The sequence below is a fragment of the Serinus canaria genome, chromosome 2, assembly GCF_022539315.1.
Source record: "Serinus canaria isolate serCan28SL12 chromosome 2, serCan2020, whole genome shotgun sequence".
NCBI lineage: Eukaryota > Metazoa > Chordata > Aves > Passeriformes > Fringillidae > Serinus > Serinus canaria.
The window spans coordinates 48,469,536-48,489,978 of NC_066315.1; the positions used below are offsets into that span (position 1 = coordinate 48,469,536).

Here is a 20,443-nt window from a genome sequence, read left to right on the forward strand (position 1 = left end):
TCAACAGACTGCTGAACAGAGGGGCTGAAAGGATGCTGACCTGTGCACATTTCAGGGACACCAAGTGAAATAATTGTATTGAAGCATTAAGTGGCCATGTCCACACGCTATGGAGCAGCTAAGAGAGCAGAGAGCAAGATTCTTTGGCTGCTCTACATCCCTCCTGCACATTCCCATTCCTTGCTGCTGGGATAATTTGTGCAGTCTTCCTTCAGTACAGGAAGCTTTCCACTCAGAGTTAAACAGAAACATAAGGGAATACAGTTTTAGAATGAAATCATTGACTTCTTGAGCAGCACAAAGGGCAAAACAATAGCAAATGGCATCTGGTTTCTGTCAGGACGTACAGCCACTGCAAATTATAGCCCAAATGAATAAGAGCCATCCAAAAGGCTGATCGGTGTCATCTAACAGAGTCAGCTTAATTCAGGATATGCCTCTTTGGTTTCTCAGTGCAATACAAATTAGAAAAAAAGAGTGGCAAATTAAATATGTATGAGGCCTAGGCAGAACTTTCCATCAGCTATAGAATATAAAAAAGGAGGAGAAAGCAATATACAATTAACAAGGCAAGTATGCAGTAGGCAAAGGAAAAATGCAACAAACAGTCCCTAGCACAACAACAGGGCTGCCATGGAGCAGCTGCCTGAGTTTGCCAAATTCCAAGAGAAGACTAGAGAAAAACAAGCCCACAGAGACAGAGCATCCCCACAGGAGAAGCACATGTCCTGTAAACAATTTCACTACTGTAAGCTGGAATCTGAACTCATGGCAACCAGTTCCTGAGTTGCTTTGTCTGGCCATGTGAATCCAACACCACTCCTTTTACAGAGATTACCTACAAATATTTCAAAAGACGGAGGAAAAAGCACTGAGGTCCACCTATGCATTTTTGCTATATGTATTCACATCACTTCTTTTTTCCTCCTCATTCCCTCCCTTTTGGATAATGCTGAAACATCTCTTTTTTAAAAGCAGAAAGGTGCTAAGCAATCTTGCTCAGAATATTTTTACTAATGAACAAAAACTAGGATAAAGACTTGAAAATATAGTATAATAAAAAAATTAGAGATTATTTTTGGTTCATTTGATATAGAAAAATTACCTAATTGTCTTCAAATACAAATTATTTCAGCATAAAGCAAATACAGTGCACCACCATGTGAGATGGCTCCCCGAGGTACATAATACTGTAATAATTGGGGCATTTTCCATAGCTGAGGAAGAACAGATTAGTTTCCTCATATGCCTGTCACCGTCATATTTTCTGGAACAATCCCTATGCCAGAATTTTGCCCCTGGGAAGCTGAGAAGCCTCAGAGAAAAAGGAAAACAATAATAATCTAATTTACTTCTCCTATGTTTTGCTGCTTTGGAATGTGTTTGGACATTGTTTACCAACAGGTGATTGCTTCATTGGTTTCATGTGAATTGTTTTGACTTAATGACCAATCACAATCAAGCTGTGTTGGGACTCTGAAAAGGGTCACAAGTTTTCATTTTCATCTTTCTAGCCTTCTGTAAGTATCCTTTCTGTATTCTTTCGTATAGTTTAGTATAGTATTCTTTATTAATTATAATATATTATCATAAAATAATAAATTAACCTTCTAAGAACAGATGCATCATCCCTTCCTTTGTCTGGTAACCCTGCAAATACAAGATATGTCTAAGGAGATTCAAACTTTTTGGAGAGCAAGACAATCAGAGGATGTAGACTATTTTGGGGTAGGTGGCTGTTACCGTCTACCAAAACTGTAAATTAAATTTAATAAAAAAAGTTCAAGTCTCATATCAGCAGGAAGGCACATTAACATGCAGGTAGCTACTGCTGCCACAAGGCTGAGAGAAGTGGGATCCCTGCTCCCACAGCTAAGCAGGTGTTTTCTACCAGGTGGCCATTGTGCCAGCAGACAGGTAACATGGGAAAGCACAGCCATGGTCAGGCATGGGAAATGCTGTTTCCCATGCCTGACCTAGAGCAGCAAGGACATGAGGAAATACTGTCTACAGAAGCAAGATTCCTAGGCTTTCCTTTCTGAGTCCCTGCATCATCTCTCCAGAGAGCACCTACAGCCCAGCTTGCCATTGATCTATGACACTGAGGGCAGATTTTTGTTTACCAGGCAATTCATTCATTGTTCCCTGACAAGAGGGATTTATATGGTAACAGTAGTGCTTCACAGAAGAAATGGGACTTAAATATAGTGATGACCAAAGGGTCTCTTCAACCCAGACACTGGGTGCACAGAGATTTCCCCTCCCTTCCCTCTCCTTCAGCCTGGGAACACACAAACTGTCCTGCACAAGGTCATCTGCAGGACAAGGTCCTTTCTGCTGGACTGTGGAGCCTTGAGAGGACACCCATTTATTCAGCTGTCATTGATGCCACAGCAGCAAACACAGCATCAATTATGTAATTATATCCATGCTAGGACAGAAACCTCTGTTGTATATGGAACTCTTAAAGGAAATAAAGCATACAATGCAGGGAATCTGAAATGAGAGCTCAGGGTCACAGGCAAAATTCAAATGAAGTATCTTGATTTGAAAAAAAGAAAGAAAAAATCAATCAGCAGTCTCTCCCAAGGCATTTCACCTCTAATTGAAGAGTGAATTGTGTTTAGTTAACTGCTCATGCTCTTGACTGTCTCTCAGCAAATGAATCGTGATTACACTACATAAAATTCAGTGTTTGGCTTTCTTATGATCCCACAGGACTGGATGCCACACTTTAAGACACGTATGTAAAAAAAGAACTGAACTCTGAAAGATATCTTTTCATTGTATAGAAAAGAAAAATGTTTCCTTCAAATACAGATTTGAAGCCCCTCCAGCTCCTGTTTCCACAGCTGAAGTGGAAATCAAAGGAAAGGCCACATATGCTAAAGGTAAAATTAAAGCTTTTTCACATTCCGATTAACATTGGTCAAGAACTATGTAGGCTGCTATAATCTTGAATACCTAAAATCATATTATGTCGTAAACAGATTTTACACACAGAAGGATCTTTACTTTTTCATTATGTGTATGGCTAATTCTGGAGTGCTTAACTTTAACCATTGCTCAAAATTGATCAAAAATGAAGTTTAAGTGAAAACTTATTCAGACTTTTGTCTCAAATGTTGTCATTACTGAAGCAAAATGAGGAACTGCATGCAGCATTTATGAATCAAGAACAATTTGTCAGAAGCTGGGAATTTGAGTGAAGATGGACATAATAGTAAAGCACCACCACAGGAACTGAAAAAAGTCCTAAAACTTTCTGGCAAACCAGTGTGTTTTAAAAGCCAACCTCCCATATATATTGTTCATCCCCATTTGCTTTAAAATGACAGATCCGATTCTTGGGTCATCTTCTTTTGTCAAAATGGCTTTGCAGCTGGAGTACCAATAATTGGGTAGAGCATCTCTATGTGGCAGGATTGCTGGGTACTGTGGTTGCTACATCAGTATTAACTGATCTTCCATCCAGTGGATGGAATATCATGGGACAACTATGTCTTCTCTTCCTGGGCAGCTACGCTACCATTGCAAAATGGTCTTAGCTGTGATGGTACCTCATGCTGAGACACAGCTGTACTGCCTTCTCATCAAACTCCTTTAAACCCATTAAGCACCATTCCCCCCTCAGCTTCACCTGAAAAAAGACAATGCAGAAACTAATGGAAATTCACTCAGAAACAGAGGAGACGAAGCAGGTGGTAGAAACATGACCTTCCTTCTGGAGGTCAAATAGCTTTATTGTGATTAAGCACTACAATACAGTATATATCCATAAAAAAACTCTATAGTGTATATAAATTATTCCTTCCATTCAGTAATTCTCTTTTTGTTTTCATTTTTTTTTAATTTCCATTACAGCTTTGGTACAATGTGATTTTATAATATTTTTAAATATTTTTAGCTTCACAAACTCAACACAAAGTACAAAACTAATCCGAATCGGGGATATTACAATCTACACAGTGGTGTTCAGTGGTAGGAAAAAATCTTACCTCAATGAATTCATGTCACTAGCTAAGCTATAAAGGCATACCTAGCAGACATGACAAAAATATGCACCATTAACCAGCAAACATTTTTTTTTTCAAAATTTATTTTACTTTTTTTTTTTTACAGGTTTTTCCAGCAGCAAATCACTTGAGCATTGTCAGTACTCGTGTCCTCAACTGATTATTCTGTTGTGTTCCTCTTCATTTGAAGGCCATGATTTATTTGTCAAATAATGCACCTCTATCCTCATAAATCTAAGCCACAGTGTCAGTACTTGACCTGCCACCCTGCATTGTTGATGCTTGCACAGTTTGTCCTGCAGCTGGCAGAAATAACTGGAACATTATTGGAGGGGCAGTGTGGGGCAATCAGTCGGAGGTTGTTCTGTGGGGCAGGAGGTATGACATTACAGTAGACAGGCATTCCAGTGGCTGTAAGTGTTCCTTGACCTGATTGATTAGGTAGCATGATTGGTTGTTGATATGATTGTTGTGGCAATCCTTGAGAACCCTGGGTCATTGGCACCTAGGTAGGAATACGGAAAGACGTAGGGGAAAAAAAGACAGCAATTACTAAGCAAGTTAAAGTAGGCTCCCAGAATTCCTATATTCCTTCTAGCTGAATTTGTGTATACTGTATGTTCTGCCAAAATATTCTATTTTCTGCTGCTCAGAATTGTTCTCATCTCTGAGGATTTTATTGTTATAGAAGGTTTTAAAGAGAATTCCCTCTGCTTTAAGCCTAGAAAGTGTCTCTAGCATGACCTAGTAGAATATGTATTACTGGGATAAGTGCAAACAGAAGACTCAAGCCTGGTTATCTAGGCCATCTAAAAGGTCTAAACCTTTAACTTGATCATCAGCCTTTAAAACATATTTTCCATATAGTAATTCTGAAGATGTAAGGGGAAAATTTTACCCATAAGTAACTGCCCCATTTCCATCTGTGTCACTGAAGTGTTTTCAAAGAAGCTGAGGGAAAAGGGGAATGGCTGCTCAATCAGGGCAATCTATTAAAATGAATTAGATGTCATTTAGCTTCTTAACTTTCCAGAGGGACCAGAAGGAAGTGTAAGCACAGGCCACCTCTCACATGCGCTTGGCATAACATAGGTACAAAGGTTGGGAAATAAGTCTGGGTAACTTACGGACTTGGTAAAAATCAAGCCACTGCCTTCCCTCTCCCCAGAACCCAATAAACAATAATCCATTTGGCTACAGCTTGTTATAGAAGACATGTTGAGATCCTTGGCAGGAGTCTCCACAGATGAGTAATTTTTAACTGGATCAGGCAAAGCCCTCAACTTCATTACAGGAAACAGTACTGCACTGGCAAAAAAGAGAAGAAATGAACAATGTTCTTATATTTTTTTAAATTAATTTTCTTCACAGGAAGAAGTCTAATTCCTTCGTTCTTTGTGACATTACCCTCACTGCAGGCTGTAATAAATAGTTCATTTGAAGCATTTCGAAATCAGAACGAAAATCAGGAGTACTAAAACCATGTAAATAGGAAGCAAAGAAACTGACTTAGAAGCGTATTCATCAGAAGGCTTCCTGCCACACACTACCCAAATGAAGTTATAAGGGCACTGTGTGATGCAAAAACTTAATTCAATTAAGCATTCTCCAAGAAAAAACTCTTTTCTTACAGCTCCTAAATACCTGATAAGACGACATGGCTGGATACTGCACCATCATGCCTTGCACCTGATTCCCCTGTTGATTATTCATCATGTTCTGGCTTTGGGGCGGCTGCTGCATTCCCATGAGACCCTGGAACCCCTGCTGCTGGTTCGGCAGGACAGGCTGGTAACCTGGAAGAGGACAGACATCGTCAAATACCCTGCTGCTTGTAGGGGCAAAATTGCAACAGTTCTAAGGTACAGCAAATGATCCCATCATTTATACCCACATTAGTTAAAAAGTTACTTGTTCCTGCAGAAATGTCATTGGAAATGAAAACTGAAGTGCTGTAAACAAGTGCACTTGAGCACTTGTTGCACATGAGTGGCAATCCTAGCAAGCTGACCTGAGTGAGCAGCACACTTTCCTTATGCTTTTTGACACTGTGGCAGAGACCACCTGGAGGATTGTCTGCAGCATGGGACTGTAAAGCCCTAAAGAGACACAGGGTGCTACGGTGTTTTGGCTATTTCCTCAGAGGCAAAACTCCCAACAACTTCAAAGACACCAGCATTTGGCCGTCATGGTCTAACCTGACTATTTCTTTCTTTCTTTCCTTCCCATTTCTTAACTTACCCTTTTACCCTCCTTGTAATGCAGCTCCCTAGCTCAATATAAACAGAGAAGCCTTTATTTAATCAAGAAGAACATCTCTATACACGCTGGCTCTCACTTGCAAGGTTTTTTATGCAATTAGAGCATATTAAGGGTAATATAATCCACTGTACTATTTTTATGTGTGTCAAAGCAGGAAAATAATAAATGAGGGAGTATCCTCCCCATTACTTGGTAGGAACACTGCAGAAGGATAAGAAGAATTCTGTTTTAACCTGTGACTGTGTTCAAAGTTACCACAACATTGCAGATTTTCTGCTGGGATGGCTCCTCTAGGACTGAACGGATAAATGGGCAAAGACGGAAAGATCTAGAGAGCCAAGCCGCTAATGAGGCAGCAGTGAGGATGGGAAGGCAAGAACAAATAAAAAATTGCTCAGCAGCAATGTGATTTTGCCTGGGAATGAGTCTAGACAGATGGAACTGAGCTGGTTGGGTGATGGTGATATTTAGCAATTAAGAACTTCACAGAAAAAGCAGGAAAGGAAAGGAATATGCAGAAAGATACTGTCCTTGAAATATGAGGCCAGACATAGGTATTGTAAATCTATGAATAATTTCTCCTTAACACATTCTGTGTTCTCTAGCACTCATATTTTTAACATGCAGTTATTCAGTGCACTATTAACTCTGTAGTGATGTTTTTACAATAAGCATATTTCAGACAAAGAACCACAAGAAGGAGCAACTCTGTGTCATGTTTCTATGAAAAAATTTGTGTCACGTCTACTCAATTTTATATTCATGAATACAGTACCTAGTTCAACATACTTCACAAGTGAAAACCATCATCTGGATATTTCTTCATTATGTAAGAGAAATAAAGTAACAAATGTCTTTTTCTGCTGGTCTGTTGTCAGTTGATAGCTTTCCTTCTAAATCTGTTCTTATGCCAGGGAAATGTTGAGATTTCTGGTCAAGTATTTGGCATTAAAGATGCTATTCCAGAGATTAATGTCTCCAGTCAACTGAGCAAAATGAAAAAAAAAAAATTCCATGAGTAATTAACTTGGCTGGGATATAGCATTAAACATCTCCCAAACTCACCAATTATTATACATTCAGATTTGCTCTTTTCTTATGCCCAAACACTGTGTCAGCATATTTTTTAGTGATAAAAATTTCCAACATCAGAACTGCTGTAACTGAATTTACAAAAGGCTTATACAGCAATAATAAAATTGCAAGTTCTCTTCTGCTCCAGTACACCAATTATGGGGGGAGGGGATAAAGGATAGAAATAAAAAATTTAGCATTACTCTTTTGGTATTTGCAGGACTAGAAGTTAAGCAGAGGGGTGTCAACTGACAGCAGAAACAGCAACACAAAATTCATCTCCTCTCACCTCCAGCTGTTAAAGTTAAATCCCAGAAGTGTAAAGAACCATAGATGGATAGTGAGCCAAGGATCAAGTGACACTTTTGTGGAATGTAATCCAACACTGGATTTGGGCTCAGAGAACTGGATTGTAATGCACCAGCACAGGGTGGCAGACTGGTGCTCTGGAGAGACAGCCAGACACCACTGGGGCCAAGTAGAAAGCAGCCTTCTGTTATCTCTAGTAGATATGATGGCATTAACATTACTTTTGTGAGACTACCACAAATGCCCTGCTGTGTGTTTAAATATACAGCTCTCTCTTCACCTCAGCTTTTTGTTCCATATTCTCCAAATATGACAGATTTATGACGCAGTACAGACATGACTATCAAACTGAAACAAAAAATCATGGAAAAGCTGAAGTAGCTACCTGTATGATGAATGTATAGGTAAGATCTCCTGGGGATTACAAAAACATATAGTCATAGAATGGGTTTGGTTGGAAGGGACCTTAAAGACCATCTAGTTCAAATGACACACACACATACATAAACACCCAGCCCTGAAAATCTCCTCTGTACTGGGAAGCACTGCTTAGTACATGGCATAACCACTCCAGGTTTTAGATGCAGAAATATGAAAAGGAGGTGGGCTGAAGAGCTGAGGTCCACTGGGCTATGGATTAATATTTCAACAATCTTATTCCAAGACTCTTCAAGGACTTAAGAAATTTCTCCTGACCAAAGGACATATGTACTCCTCACCCCTGGCCCAACCTGCTGAGTACATCCCTGAATATTATTATATGTTTACATCCCTGAAAGTGAGAATAAGACCTTTTTCCTGCTCCTTGTGTAAGCCTTTTGCAATGCTCTGACCAAACAGAAAAGCCCCAGTACAAATACTTCACATGCACTATAACATACTTCCAGTTTGATTAGATTGGAACAAATAGGTTGTATCCTGGATCCTCTTAGTATGTAGGAAAAATTAAGTCCCATCTTTGTCCAGAAGGAGGTACTCTTGAATATTTAATGCCCTGACTTGTGAGTAGAAATGGGGATGTTGAAGAAGTTTACTGGCCTGTGTGTATTTTTGCAAAGATGCTGGCTGTCGTCTCTCTCTTACTTAATATTCATGGTCTTTTATTTTTTACGATCAGCACCATTTGGAATTAAATGAAGCTGTGGATGTCAGACTGTGCTGTAGAACCCAGTATAGCATTTATCCAAAACCCAGCATCTTCTTCAAGATCTTCCTCAATAAAGCCACTTAATTTTACCTGACAGCAAAGCCTGGCCCTTTGTCAAATATGTGAAGAAAGATACATATGTGAAGAAAGGTTCCATTCTATTGAACCTGACATGACATAAAACATGACAAGGTACAAAAGTATAAAAGTATATTCCAACATTACAGAGGAGGTAGAGAATATTAAAAAGTGAATCAATTTTTTTATCTACAACAAGCTTTATATGCAAGAAAAAAAATGTTGTGATAAACCAAAAAAGCCAATATCTGTTCTGCTATATGGCTTCTGTTTCAGCACAAATGAAAGTAGAACAATTGGAAGTCTAAGTGGCAATCCATTTGGACAAGAAGTTGCTAATATTAGAAACCAGCTGTTCTGAATTTCCTATCCCTGCAGCCCAAATTTTCCATGTAATACTTGAAATAGGTCCTCCAGTGTTTACTGAATGTTGATATCTCTTTATGTTTCTGCACTCTGGCCAGGAAAAAGAATGGAGGTGGGAGAATGGAGACTAATATCAACCTTTTAGCACTGTTTGTGAAACTATATTCTTTTTTTTTTCCTTTTTCCTTAGGCACAGACTATCAGAGAGTGCCACTCCACCAAAATTACTTATTTTGTACACACACAGCACAGTCTTAAACTATACTATGCTTTTCAGATGCTATTTACTTTTCAGTGACATGGAAATAATACTGTATTCTCAAAAGTCTTGAAAAACTGACAGCAGCGCATGAGAAACCAGGCATTACTGGGCAGAGGGGGATATTTTGGAGCTACACATGTGTAAGAAAAGTGAGAACAGGAAGTGGCAACATGCTTATGCAGCAATAGTTTTCTTTGCACTTGCTCTTTTGCTCATTAGCTTTCATACTACATGAAGAGTAATCCTTAAAAGCCTCTTTACAGTCCCCTGAGAACATACATACGTGGGCTATTTTCTAATGGCAGTACACATCAGATGAACCAGCCTGTTACTGCAAGCTTCAGGGCCTCTTTACTGCAATTATATCATTCTGCTCTATGTTATCTCTGCTACAAAGGCGGATTTTTTTTAAATCAGGGCAAACATGAGAGACATTGTTAAACAACCAGAGGAACAAAACGTGCACAGAATTTCAACGAATGCCTCAGAGGAAAGATGAGCCTTGGATTCCAGCTGGAATGGAAGAGGCTGTCATATCATCAAGGCAATTCTCTGAACCTTTATAGCCTGCCTCACCATGCTAAAAGTCATCTAACTTAAACATCCCAGGGGAGAAGGACTGCATGAAAGACTCCCAAACGTTTCAATTTCCTAATGTGGCTATACAGCTCAAAAGACAAAATGCAGCAGTTTTACACCATTTCTGGCAGTGTCACCCAGAGCTGCAATTAAGGCATGTTTGGTGCTCTCCTGGAGTCAGCATACATTCTTCATGAATGGCACATTGATGTTGGGAGGGACTGTTTCATTGCTCATTTCAGATTTGAAGCATGTGTTACCAATGTTGGGAACATGTGTTATCAGCACTGTGAGTAAAGAGTGTCTGATGAATGCAGGCAAGAGTCCCTGAACTGCGAATCTTATTGTACTCTTTCCATTTGAAGAGGCTCCTTGCATCCATGCCCATCCAAGGCAAACACAACACATACACTCACAGTGCTTTTTTAATGTAACATGATTTGAGAGCTCACCTGCTCCCTTTCTGCTTTACTCAGTGTAATAACACCTGAAATTCAGATACCTCAGCAACATACTGCAATGGCTTAGGCAAGCTAAGTCCAAAAGAAAGTTAAAAGAGAAACCCCGAGGAGAGGTAACTGGGCTGGGTGGAATGCTGCACAGAATCTGGTCATGCTCTGGCCTGCTCTGTGCAGTGCCCTGCTGGTGCCCTATGCCATCCTCCCTTTTCTTTCCCCTCCTTCCCCCAGTATAGACTAGTACAGCCCTTGCAGCAACTGCCAGGAGCACTGGAAAAGACTGAATTGGAGCTCACATGAAAAAGCCAAGGAGAACAAGCACCAACTCTTGTTGTGGACCTGGTGAAGCCCTTGAAAATATTTAACAGCAAATTTTGCCCACAGAAAGTGCTTACATTTGCAGAAGATTCCCCAAAACTGATAAGAGTTGAGAACCAAACAGATGGTTTGGTTCTCAACTCTTGAGAACCAAACCATCAGTTTGATGAGAACGAAACTGATGGTTGAGTTGAGAACCAAACTGATGCTTCCTGACTGGAAGGATCAAAGATGATCCTTCCAGTCAGGAAGCGCATCTCTTTCTGAAAGGCTTAATGAGCTCACTCTGCTCAACATATTAAAAAGCAAAAGAAGTATCTGCAAATGAGAGTTGTGCTGGTTTTGGCCAAGGTAGAATTAATTTCCTTTCTAGTAGCTAGTATGGGATGAAGTTTTGGCTTTGTGCTGAAAAGAGTGTTGATAATTCAGGGATGTTTTAGTTACTGCTGAGCTTACTCAGTGCTTACTCAGACTCTCTGCTTCTCATACCATCCCATCAGCAAGGAGGCTGGGAGTGAACACAGAATTTGGGAGGAGACACAGGCAAACAAAGGAATATCCCATGCCACATGACAACATGCTCAGCATATGAAGTTGAGGTAAGGAGAGTGTGGGGAATGCTCAGAGTGGGCATTTTTCTTCCTGAATAACTCTTAGGTGTGAAGGAGCCCTGCTTTCCTTGGGGGTGGCTGAACACCTGTCTGCCTATGGGAAGTGTTTCTTTGTTTTGCTTTGCTTGCACACACAGCTTTTGGTCTCCCTATTAAACTGTCCTTATCTCAAGCCATGAGTTTGCTCATTTTTAATTTTCTGATTCTCTTCTCTGTGCAGCTGGGGAGAATGAGTAAACAGCTGCATGGAGCTGAGTTGTTGGCCGGGGTTAAGCTGTAACAATAGTTCTTGAACAGATCAGAAAATGGTATATTAAAATTACAAGTCTGGAAGATAAACCTAGAACTTTATGGATTAGAAAAAAAAAAATCAAAGTTTCATGAGACCCTATAATTAACAAGGAGGCAACTTGCTGAGAGTGGAAGAACTTTTGCATCACTTAAAACCTCTAAAATGAGAATGGACATCTTGCTAGAAGATATTAATCAGTTTAATAAGTAGTTCTGGTAATAAAAATGATTAGAATGTGCTCATTGTCTAGCATTAGTGAGACTATTAAATTACACATTCCAGATTTGAAATACTTAGGAAAATGTTAGCCAGTTAGCTCTTAACATTCTTCCTGCCTCTCAAGCAAAATGACCGATCTTTTGCATAGGAGACAGGATCCTCTCCCCAGCCTCTCCTCCCTTTAATCACAGGCTGGCAATACCACACAGTTCATTCCACAGGCAGAGTTCACCTGTGTATAGTGAATATTCTAAGGGATATTTCTGGCCTATTTTAGTTTACTTTGCCCAGGCTGGAGTAGTGCTCAGCAGACTTTGTAGACTGAAGAAAATGGTTGGTATCTATTCCCACAATTTTATTAGCTACATTCTCCTTTACTTTTTGAAATAAGTTATGGGCAAAGTATTAAAGTGGATGGATCTAGCTTTTACTTTTAATAATACAAATTTACAATGTCTATGACTAAGTTATAATCAGAGAAGAAAAAATGTAATTGTAGAACTACAATTCACTCATAGATACATCCGTACATTTGGTAAAGTTTTTAATAAATTTTTTACCAAAAGCTCTGAGCTGGTTGATCCCAAAGTATTTGCAAAACTGTAAGGAGGAAAAAACTGAAGCAAACTGTTCAGCAAGACTGAACACTGTCTTAGAACCACAGAATAGAATCACAGAATTGAATCAGAAAATACCTCTAAAATCATCAAGTCCACCCATTGCTCTAACACTGCCCCATCCACCACTAAACCACACCTCTAAGCATCCCAAAGAACCTTTGGATTCTCAAATAGACCCTAAAGGTTGTCTGTAAAACAGGAGGAAAGCCAGCCTAATTGGGGAATCTTGCATAGGACAGTTGGCCAAGTTGTGGGAGTCACATAATGAGCACAAGTGAGAGCAGTGATTCCAGGCAAGTGTTTTTGGTGGCCAAAGCCCTTCTTGTTCCAGTGGTACATCAGTCCCTCCTGACTTTGCATGAGATACTCAAGTACTGGACTGCAACCAGGTGTTTCACCTCCTATGTGGACATTGTAACACCATCCCTATGCACTGCTTCCTTTAGAGGGGTGCTGCTCCAAGGCACTTGCTCTTGCTGGCTTGAGCCATGCACACACATGTCCAGGTGTGATTATGTTAGAACTGGGTGCCCAATGACCTGAGGAAAAGGTTTGGGGTTTTTTTTCTGTTATGCTGTTGACCATTATCTGGCAATTTTCATGGCAAATGATGGACAAAACTGTCATGGAACTTAAAATTAATTTATAAATTTAAGCTAATTTTGATTTTAGCCTCACCCCAAAGTGTCTGCAGTTTAGAAGACTCACACAGAAGACATACTAATTAAGTTCTCCCTCCTGGTGTTATTTTCCGTGCGAGTCTGAAGATTTTAACTGCATCTTGTGCAACTGAAATTCAAACCACTTAGTAAACAATTTTGTAGTTTAAGTTTTTGTAGTTTAAGCTATCTAAAATCCAAAGTACACTGCAAAGCAAATCGGCAGCAGTTGGTCTATCCATTCCTACTGCGCTTTCTCTATGGAATACACAAAAAAATGTCTTGACCTAGTAAGACATTTCAGCTTTATATTCTACTTGAAGACAACACAGATAATTTCTGGGTGTGAACTGGACACCATGTGAGCTAGAAGGACAAGTACATAATAGCTGAATGCTAAAATTCCTTCCCTTTACCCTCAAAACACAAGTCCATGCAATTATTTTACTTAGTCTTCACACACATACAAAGGGGGAAAAAACAAACAAGAATACCTATGCCTGAAGTAAGGAAGTCTTAAGAAGCAACAGAAAAGGTACAGAGGTAGGAGGCAGCACAAAAAAACAGCACATGTCAAAAACCACAGCAGCACACTGACTCTTTTTGCCTATGGCACTTGGCAAGTTCAGACCCTCCAAAAACAAGAGAAGCCTTTTAACACAAGTTTGGCTTCTTTCATTTCAGGTGAAAGCACATCCTACTCCAACAGTACAGCTTGCAGGGGAAACCACAGGTTATTATGTTAGATTTGTTTTCAGAATTTTAAACTAATGGCATTGATTCTTTCAAGTTTGTGAGGTCAAAACAATTTTTAGCTAATGGCACTCCAGCTACTTTCACTGGAAATACGTAACACAGCAAATGTATTCCTAAAGTGATTACAATGACAGTGACTCAAATAATTCTCTGCAGAGCTGAGGTTATAAAACTGCAGGATGTTGAACTTTGAGTCTTGAAATATAATTGCTGCCAGAACAGCAGCTCTGAGTCTATAAATTTGCCACAGCTTTGCAAAAAACACATTGATGCTGCCCAAACCTGGTAACAGACCAACAGCCACATTTGTTGTCAGACTCACACACAAAGAGCCATATTCAGCTGCATTAAGAAACTCAACAAGATGCATATGCATCAAAGATATGAGCCAGTAAGATTTATTATCTCAAGAGGAAGAACAAAAATCCTGGATAAAAGAAGTTGGACTGTCTTTCCCCCACCTCATTCTCTCTCAGGTTGACAAAGCTACAAATCCCACGAAAGCAACAGCGCAAAAATGTCTTCATCCAGCTTTAGAAAAAGAAATAAAACTGGGATATTTCCCACAATTTTAAATTATTCCCGAGCAACCTATTAGTTTGATTTAGTAAAAACTGCTGATGAAAATACTGTGCGACACTAGAGGATTTTTGGTTAGGTTTTTTTTTCCTCCTTTTTTTCCTTTTTTTTTTTTTTTTGGTGGATAACAGCTCCAAAATTGCCCACGTGCCAAGTTCCTCTAGGAACTACCCAGGTGAACTGCTCCTCCTTGTCCTCTTGCTATATTCTTCCTCAAAAAGCTCTACGAAATCTTGGTTTTACTTGTTTTGCAACCCCAGGGGCTGGAAGAAGCCCTAAGCACAGAGTGTCTGAAGCATCGATAGTTTCATTTGCTACTCAAGACAATGCTGCCAACTGGGGGCTTATCTCCACTGCTAACAAAATAGAAAAAAAAAAAGTTAGGGAAACAACACAACTTCCCTAGCAAATCAAACCCTCCTGGTCCAAAAGATGTGCAGGTTCGGAGCCTCAAAACCATACTTTTTAACTCTGCTTTTCCTGTATAAACTAAAAAAAGGTAAATTTTAAAAAAAGCCAAGATAGATTGCTTTTTGCACAGACTTCTCCTTGAGAACAGTCACTGCATAAAACAGATGAGTTCACCTGGGAGGTAGAAACCTCCTGTTGGGGTGATTTAGATTATGGCAATAAGAAATGATGGAAGTAACACCACATATCACAATGTAAGATTTAGCACTTCTTATATGTCAAAGAAATATCTATTACCTTTTTTCTATGATGCTAAGTTCCAACCTTAAAATGAGGAATAGCATTATCTTTTAAAAAAATTTATATGCATGCTCAATGTCCCATGGGTGAAAAAACTGGTTGCAAAGAGTGCTGAACTTTCATTTAATGCCTTCTACTCCATAATCCAAGAAACTACCTTTAGGACAAATATGCAAAATCATGTGTAAATTGAATTTATTAATTACTTAAAGATACATATCCACCCCTGAGTTACCTTTCCACACTTGAAGAGAGTTGGTTTAAAACTCTGTGACTTCACTACTAAGTAAAAAGGCCCAGACAAGTAACAGGTATGATTAAATACTTTCATTTTATTCCTAATGAAATCACATACTGTAACATCTTCTGAGACTAAAATTTTAATTAAGGCAGGCTGGCATTTTGGGTTTTTTTGTCCCCCTTATATTCCAGGGGAACAGCAGGTAAGGTCAAACAAAAATCTTATGTGATAAAATTGTGTGAGACTGCTCCTGGGAGACGTGGCATTATTAACGAGAACATGAAGAAGGGCACAGTTGAACAGTTCAAAGATAAATTACTGCATTCAGTTTACTTTTTGCTATCAACTGGAGAACCTGAGAGAGCTGTTATTTGACAAGTAATGTATATAAACAGGCATCAAAAAGAGCTTGAATACAGGAGACTCGAGGCTGGAGAAATTTGTCAGTTTAAAATCTGTATCCATTCATTTACTTCTCTATACAAAGGATTTTCAAATTATAGGGACAGCTTTAAGAAGAACTTGCTACTAGTAAGTGGCTTGATGCTGAAAATAAACCTGTTCTTTCTGAAAACCTAAACCCATGTAATTATATGACACTTTATTCACTTATTTGGTTTCCTTTCCAATACACATTTATTTTATGTTTTGAGACATTTTAATACTCTTCCTGCTCTTGAAAAACTATGAAAAATATTTCTTGCATTCTCCTTCAAGATAAATCTAAAGATAAACAGAGGGGCACATCTTACAGACATGGTATATAAGTCAAAGCTTCTGAAAGATTCTGAAAATTCTATTTTTAAGACAAATCCTTTTATCTCACTTCAGTAAAAAAAATACAGGGAACAGCCAGCTGCAATCCAAAATAATTGCAACACAATAATGCAGGGCTCCATTACAGCAGCCTAATTCCGGTAAAGCAGCTGATCCAGGATCTTGGCACTTGCCCAGGCCCTGAAGCCTGACTTAAATGCATTAACCCAAAGCATGTGCAGCTGTTTTTGTAATCTGAGGCTTCTGCATTTTACTGGAGACCAAGAAAGAAGGGGAAAAAAAAAAAAGTCACCCAGCTAGCAAATGACAGGCTCAACAGCTTTGGAGAAATGAGCTTTGGACAGTGTTTCCCCTTGGCCAGTACCATGAGCAAGGGTTTACACTGGAGTGTTGCAGATGCCCAAAGTCAGCTGAGGTGCCTGCAGGGAGGGTACTACAGGACCTGGGAGGATACTACATTATTCTGAGAAGGGTGAAGCCTTCTCATCCCAACAGAGCTAAGCCGCTGGAGGCATGTATTGCAAGTTGGTGCACAATTCTCACAACAACAGGGAGGTCCAAAAGAATTCTGAGGATCTGCCCTCCCATCCCAGCAACCTTTAGGAGAGTCAACTGAGACTCATGGGTAGGGAAATAAATAATTTTAGAGAAAATACAGGATGCTCTTAAGCGAGATTTACAGCTCAAACACCAAAGCAGATGCAAATCTGGTAGTAGCCCTTACTGCAGACACAGACAGTTACATTGATGAGGTCTGCTGCAATTCCTCTTTAGGAGGTTTTTGAATTGCTAATGTACAACTAAAACACCAGTGTGAGAACCCATTAGAATGTTTACAGAATCCTTTGGCACATGACGTGCTCATTAGAAGAGCTGCAATACTGCCCATATGTACCTGTGTCTATGCTTGCATTGTGTTACATAAAACAGTTCATGGCCATAGAGTAACTGTTATATAAAATATCTATGGATTTTGTCAGTAAATCCCTAAGGAACTGTGTGATGGGACAGCTAATTGCCAAAACAAAATTCAGTATGATTCAGAAAAAGCACAAATACAAGACTAGCAGGATCAGATTTTCCAGCTGCAAACCACTGATTCAGACTTACTGATTCAGATTTACTGATTCCGATTTACTGAATTTCAGCAGATATATTTGTTCCGTTTTGGATTTTTTTGGACTGACCCCTAATAAATAACGTCAGGTCGGAGTAAAAAAAGTTGTTTTGCCCTGTGTATTAATCTATCTATAATTTTTCTCTTGATATCAGCTTGCTATCTTGGCATCAGGTCTTGATACTGATGAAATATCTACAGCCACAAGCTCAGGATGAACTTCTGTGCCAGATATTGTGCAAACTTCAAGGAATAGCTGCAGTCACTACAGCAAAGATGATGCATTCCTGAAAAGACAACTGCAGGTAGAAAAATAAGCACCCAAAGGAAAAAAATTGCCCAGTGAAAAGGAGAACTGCACAATACTCTTCTGGCAGTACACCAAAATATGTGTGGAGTGCTTAGACACCTATTCTGAGCAGGAGCTGCTCGGGCAGACTGCTGCTCACCAGTCTGGCTGTGGAGATGGAAGGTCCCTGGGCTCTGGCTGCCTCTGCCAGGCTGTTTTTTCCACACAACTCCAGGTACAGGTTCCTGCCCTGCCCACATCCTCTCTGTTAAAGAAGACTGCAGTGTTCTGGTGATACCATTTACTGCACTGTGTTCCATTTTACTGTGGGCAGACTGGGGTAAACGACTGCCAGCACCATATCAAATCCTGCTTTTTCACCTTCACAAGCTGGGTTTTGTTTTGTGTCTCAGCCTCAGGAAGAAGTCTCATAAACACAACACCAACTGTAAATACTGCCAGCAACAAAGATACAGCCACTGCCTGATGGCTCTCTTCCTCCCTACGGCTTCTGCATGCACCAAAAGGTACCAAATCACAGAAAGCCGTGAGTTTGTTTGTTTACCTACAACATAAGGACACAGCAAGCTGCAGACTACAGCCCCCAGCTCGATGCAAACAGGCACAGGGATGTTACTGAAGCCAACAGGACTTTGATGGAGCATATGCCTGTCCATATGGGTCCAACTGCAAAAATCTCATCTTTTCCAAGTGCACCCATGCAGAATGCAATCCAAAGACTACTGGGGTTAGCAATCAACCTTAACCCACTCTGTACCATATTAGAAGCAATTGCCTGCAACACAGTGATTGCTCTGGCCCCTATACAGCAGAGCCCTTGAGAATTTGCTTAACTTCTAAGCAGGTAAGATAATTTCTTGATTTCAGAGCAATGATTTTCAGGCTTGAATACACTTCTGGACCAGGGAACTCAACCTTTTGAAGGAGACGATCTCCAGTGGGAAAGATACAAGCACATTTATTCGCACTATATTCTTATCATTGCTTTGAAAGGTTTCTGAGAAACTTTACCAGACAGGTAGCAACCAAATTAAGGAAAGAGAGGTCCTGTTCCAATAAAATCCAGTTCTACAATATATGAAACAAATTAATTTCTCAAATCCTTTTGCATAATCACTGCTTAACCCTCAAGAGAAAAAATGGGGCAAGGTGGGACTGAGCCTGCATTAATGCATGGCCCTTGCACTTGTATGTGTTTGTATGAAAGAGCCATCAGACCAAGCAGTAGCTATGTACCAACTAATAAACCAGATGGCAATCAGGGATGACTCTACATTATTTCACTCCTGTGGCACAGACACAGGGAGCTCCCACTTATGTCTGCCTTGCAATTACCAACTCTTCTAGTTTACTGCAGACACTATTTTATGTTTCCTGTCTTTCTTGATTAAAAGTGCCTTAATGAAAGTGGGTTAAGCCTTTGCTAAAGCAATTGCTATCATTGAGACCCTCCCTTCCCTTTAGCCCTTGAAGTAGAAAGTACAAGACCTGTAAAGTTCCTACATGTACTTTGTATCAGTGTCTGCTCTGGGCATCCCCTCCATTCCATATCACTGCAGTAATATAAACATTAATTGCAATTCTGACATAGGTACAAAAGCAATACATTCGCTCACTACACCACAACTGGGCTGTATCTTCCAGCTAAAGCTTTTTCTCTGAAGTGAAGGGTAGAATCTACAGATGCGGTCATCCCCATGCCCAGTTAGCTTCCCCTGTGGCCAAACTGTGCATCTTACAAAGTAGGGAATAAGTGAGTAAAAGAAAAAATCTCTGGAAAAGTAAAAAACATTCCCCTTTGACATCCCAAACAGAACACCACCAATTTCCAAAAATCTTTTTTTTTGTTATTTGATTTAGTATCTATAGACAATTTTGGTTTTTATTTTTTTTTTTTTTTGCCTTGGGTGTAGAGGATGTGTGGGGTATGAGTCTCATTTCAGAGGAATTTGAAGTTTTGTTTCAATTGTTCAAGGAATGTGCAAAATAACTTGTTCATACAGTTTTACAAACTCTTTTGATTAATCAGGCAGCTAAATTCACAAAGCCTGCCTATCTCCACATCACAGCCAGGAGCATTTTCAACTTTTGCAGAATAATACAAATATCCAAAAATAAAAGGGGAAAAAAAAAAGAAAACAGAATGCAGTAGCTGTAAACTTTCACATTTGCCTTTTCTAACAAGGGTTTAGTGTGACTTTTGAAAACAAGAGGGTTAACACCTGGAGTCACAAATTCCTTGCATAATTCACAAAAGAATTTAACAGAAATGACACTCAGCAACAAGCTTTCCTGAACAGCTGTGCCTAGAAATATTGGCTCAAAGGGAGCTGAAGAAAGAGAAAAGGAGAGGGAGGATGAAGCTGACTTGAGAGGACATCACTTATTTTCTGTATTGATTCCCAAGTCTATACCAAGTGGGACAACAGGCTGACAGCAGTGCTTGGGAAAGGGGCAGGCATCACTGCCCCAGTCCCTGCCTCACTCATGCTAGGGGCAGTCTTTCTGCAGGCTTGAGGAAGCTTGGAATCAGGCCCCTCGTCAACAGATGTCATAATGTCCAGCCAGAATATGGTTCAATTCAGCTACATGAACCAAAACCTCCCCTCTATCCCCAGCTTCCACTGCACAGCACATTAGCTGGAAAACTCCCAGTATAGCCGGTCCAGTGTTATTGCTGCA

At 39.8% G+C, this 20,443-nt stretch overlaps 1 protein-coding gene across 23 annotated transcripts in view; it reads right to left on the reverse strand.

Moving 5' to 3' along the window:
- Nucleotides 1-3,705: 3,705 nt before the first annotated feature.
- Nucleotides 3,706-20,443, reverse strand: part of ARPP21 (cAMP regulated phosphoprotein 21) — a 197,049-nt gene continuing 180,311 nt past the window's right edge. For all 23 annotated transcript variants that reach the window (XM_018920717.3, XM_018920713.3, XM_050971333.1 and 20 more), the window contains 2 exons: nt 5,661-5,812; nt 3,706-4,521 (listed from right to left, as the gene is read on the reverse strand). In XM_018920717.3, coding sequence (XP_018776262.1) covers nt 4,264-4,521; nt 5,661-5,812 — 410 coding nt within the window. In that variant the 3' untranslated portion in view covers nt 3,706-4,263. The remainder of the gene's footprint in view (nt 4,522-5,660; nt 5,813-20,443) is intronic.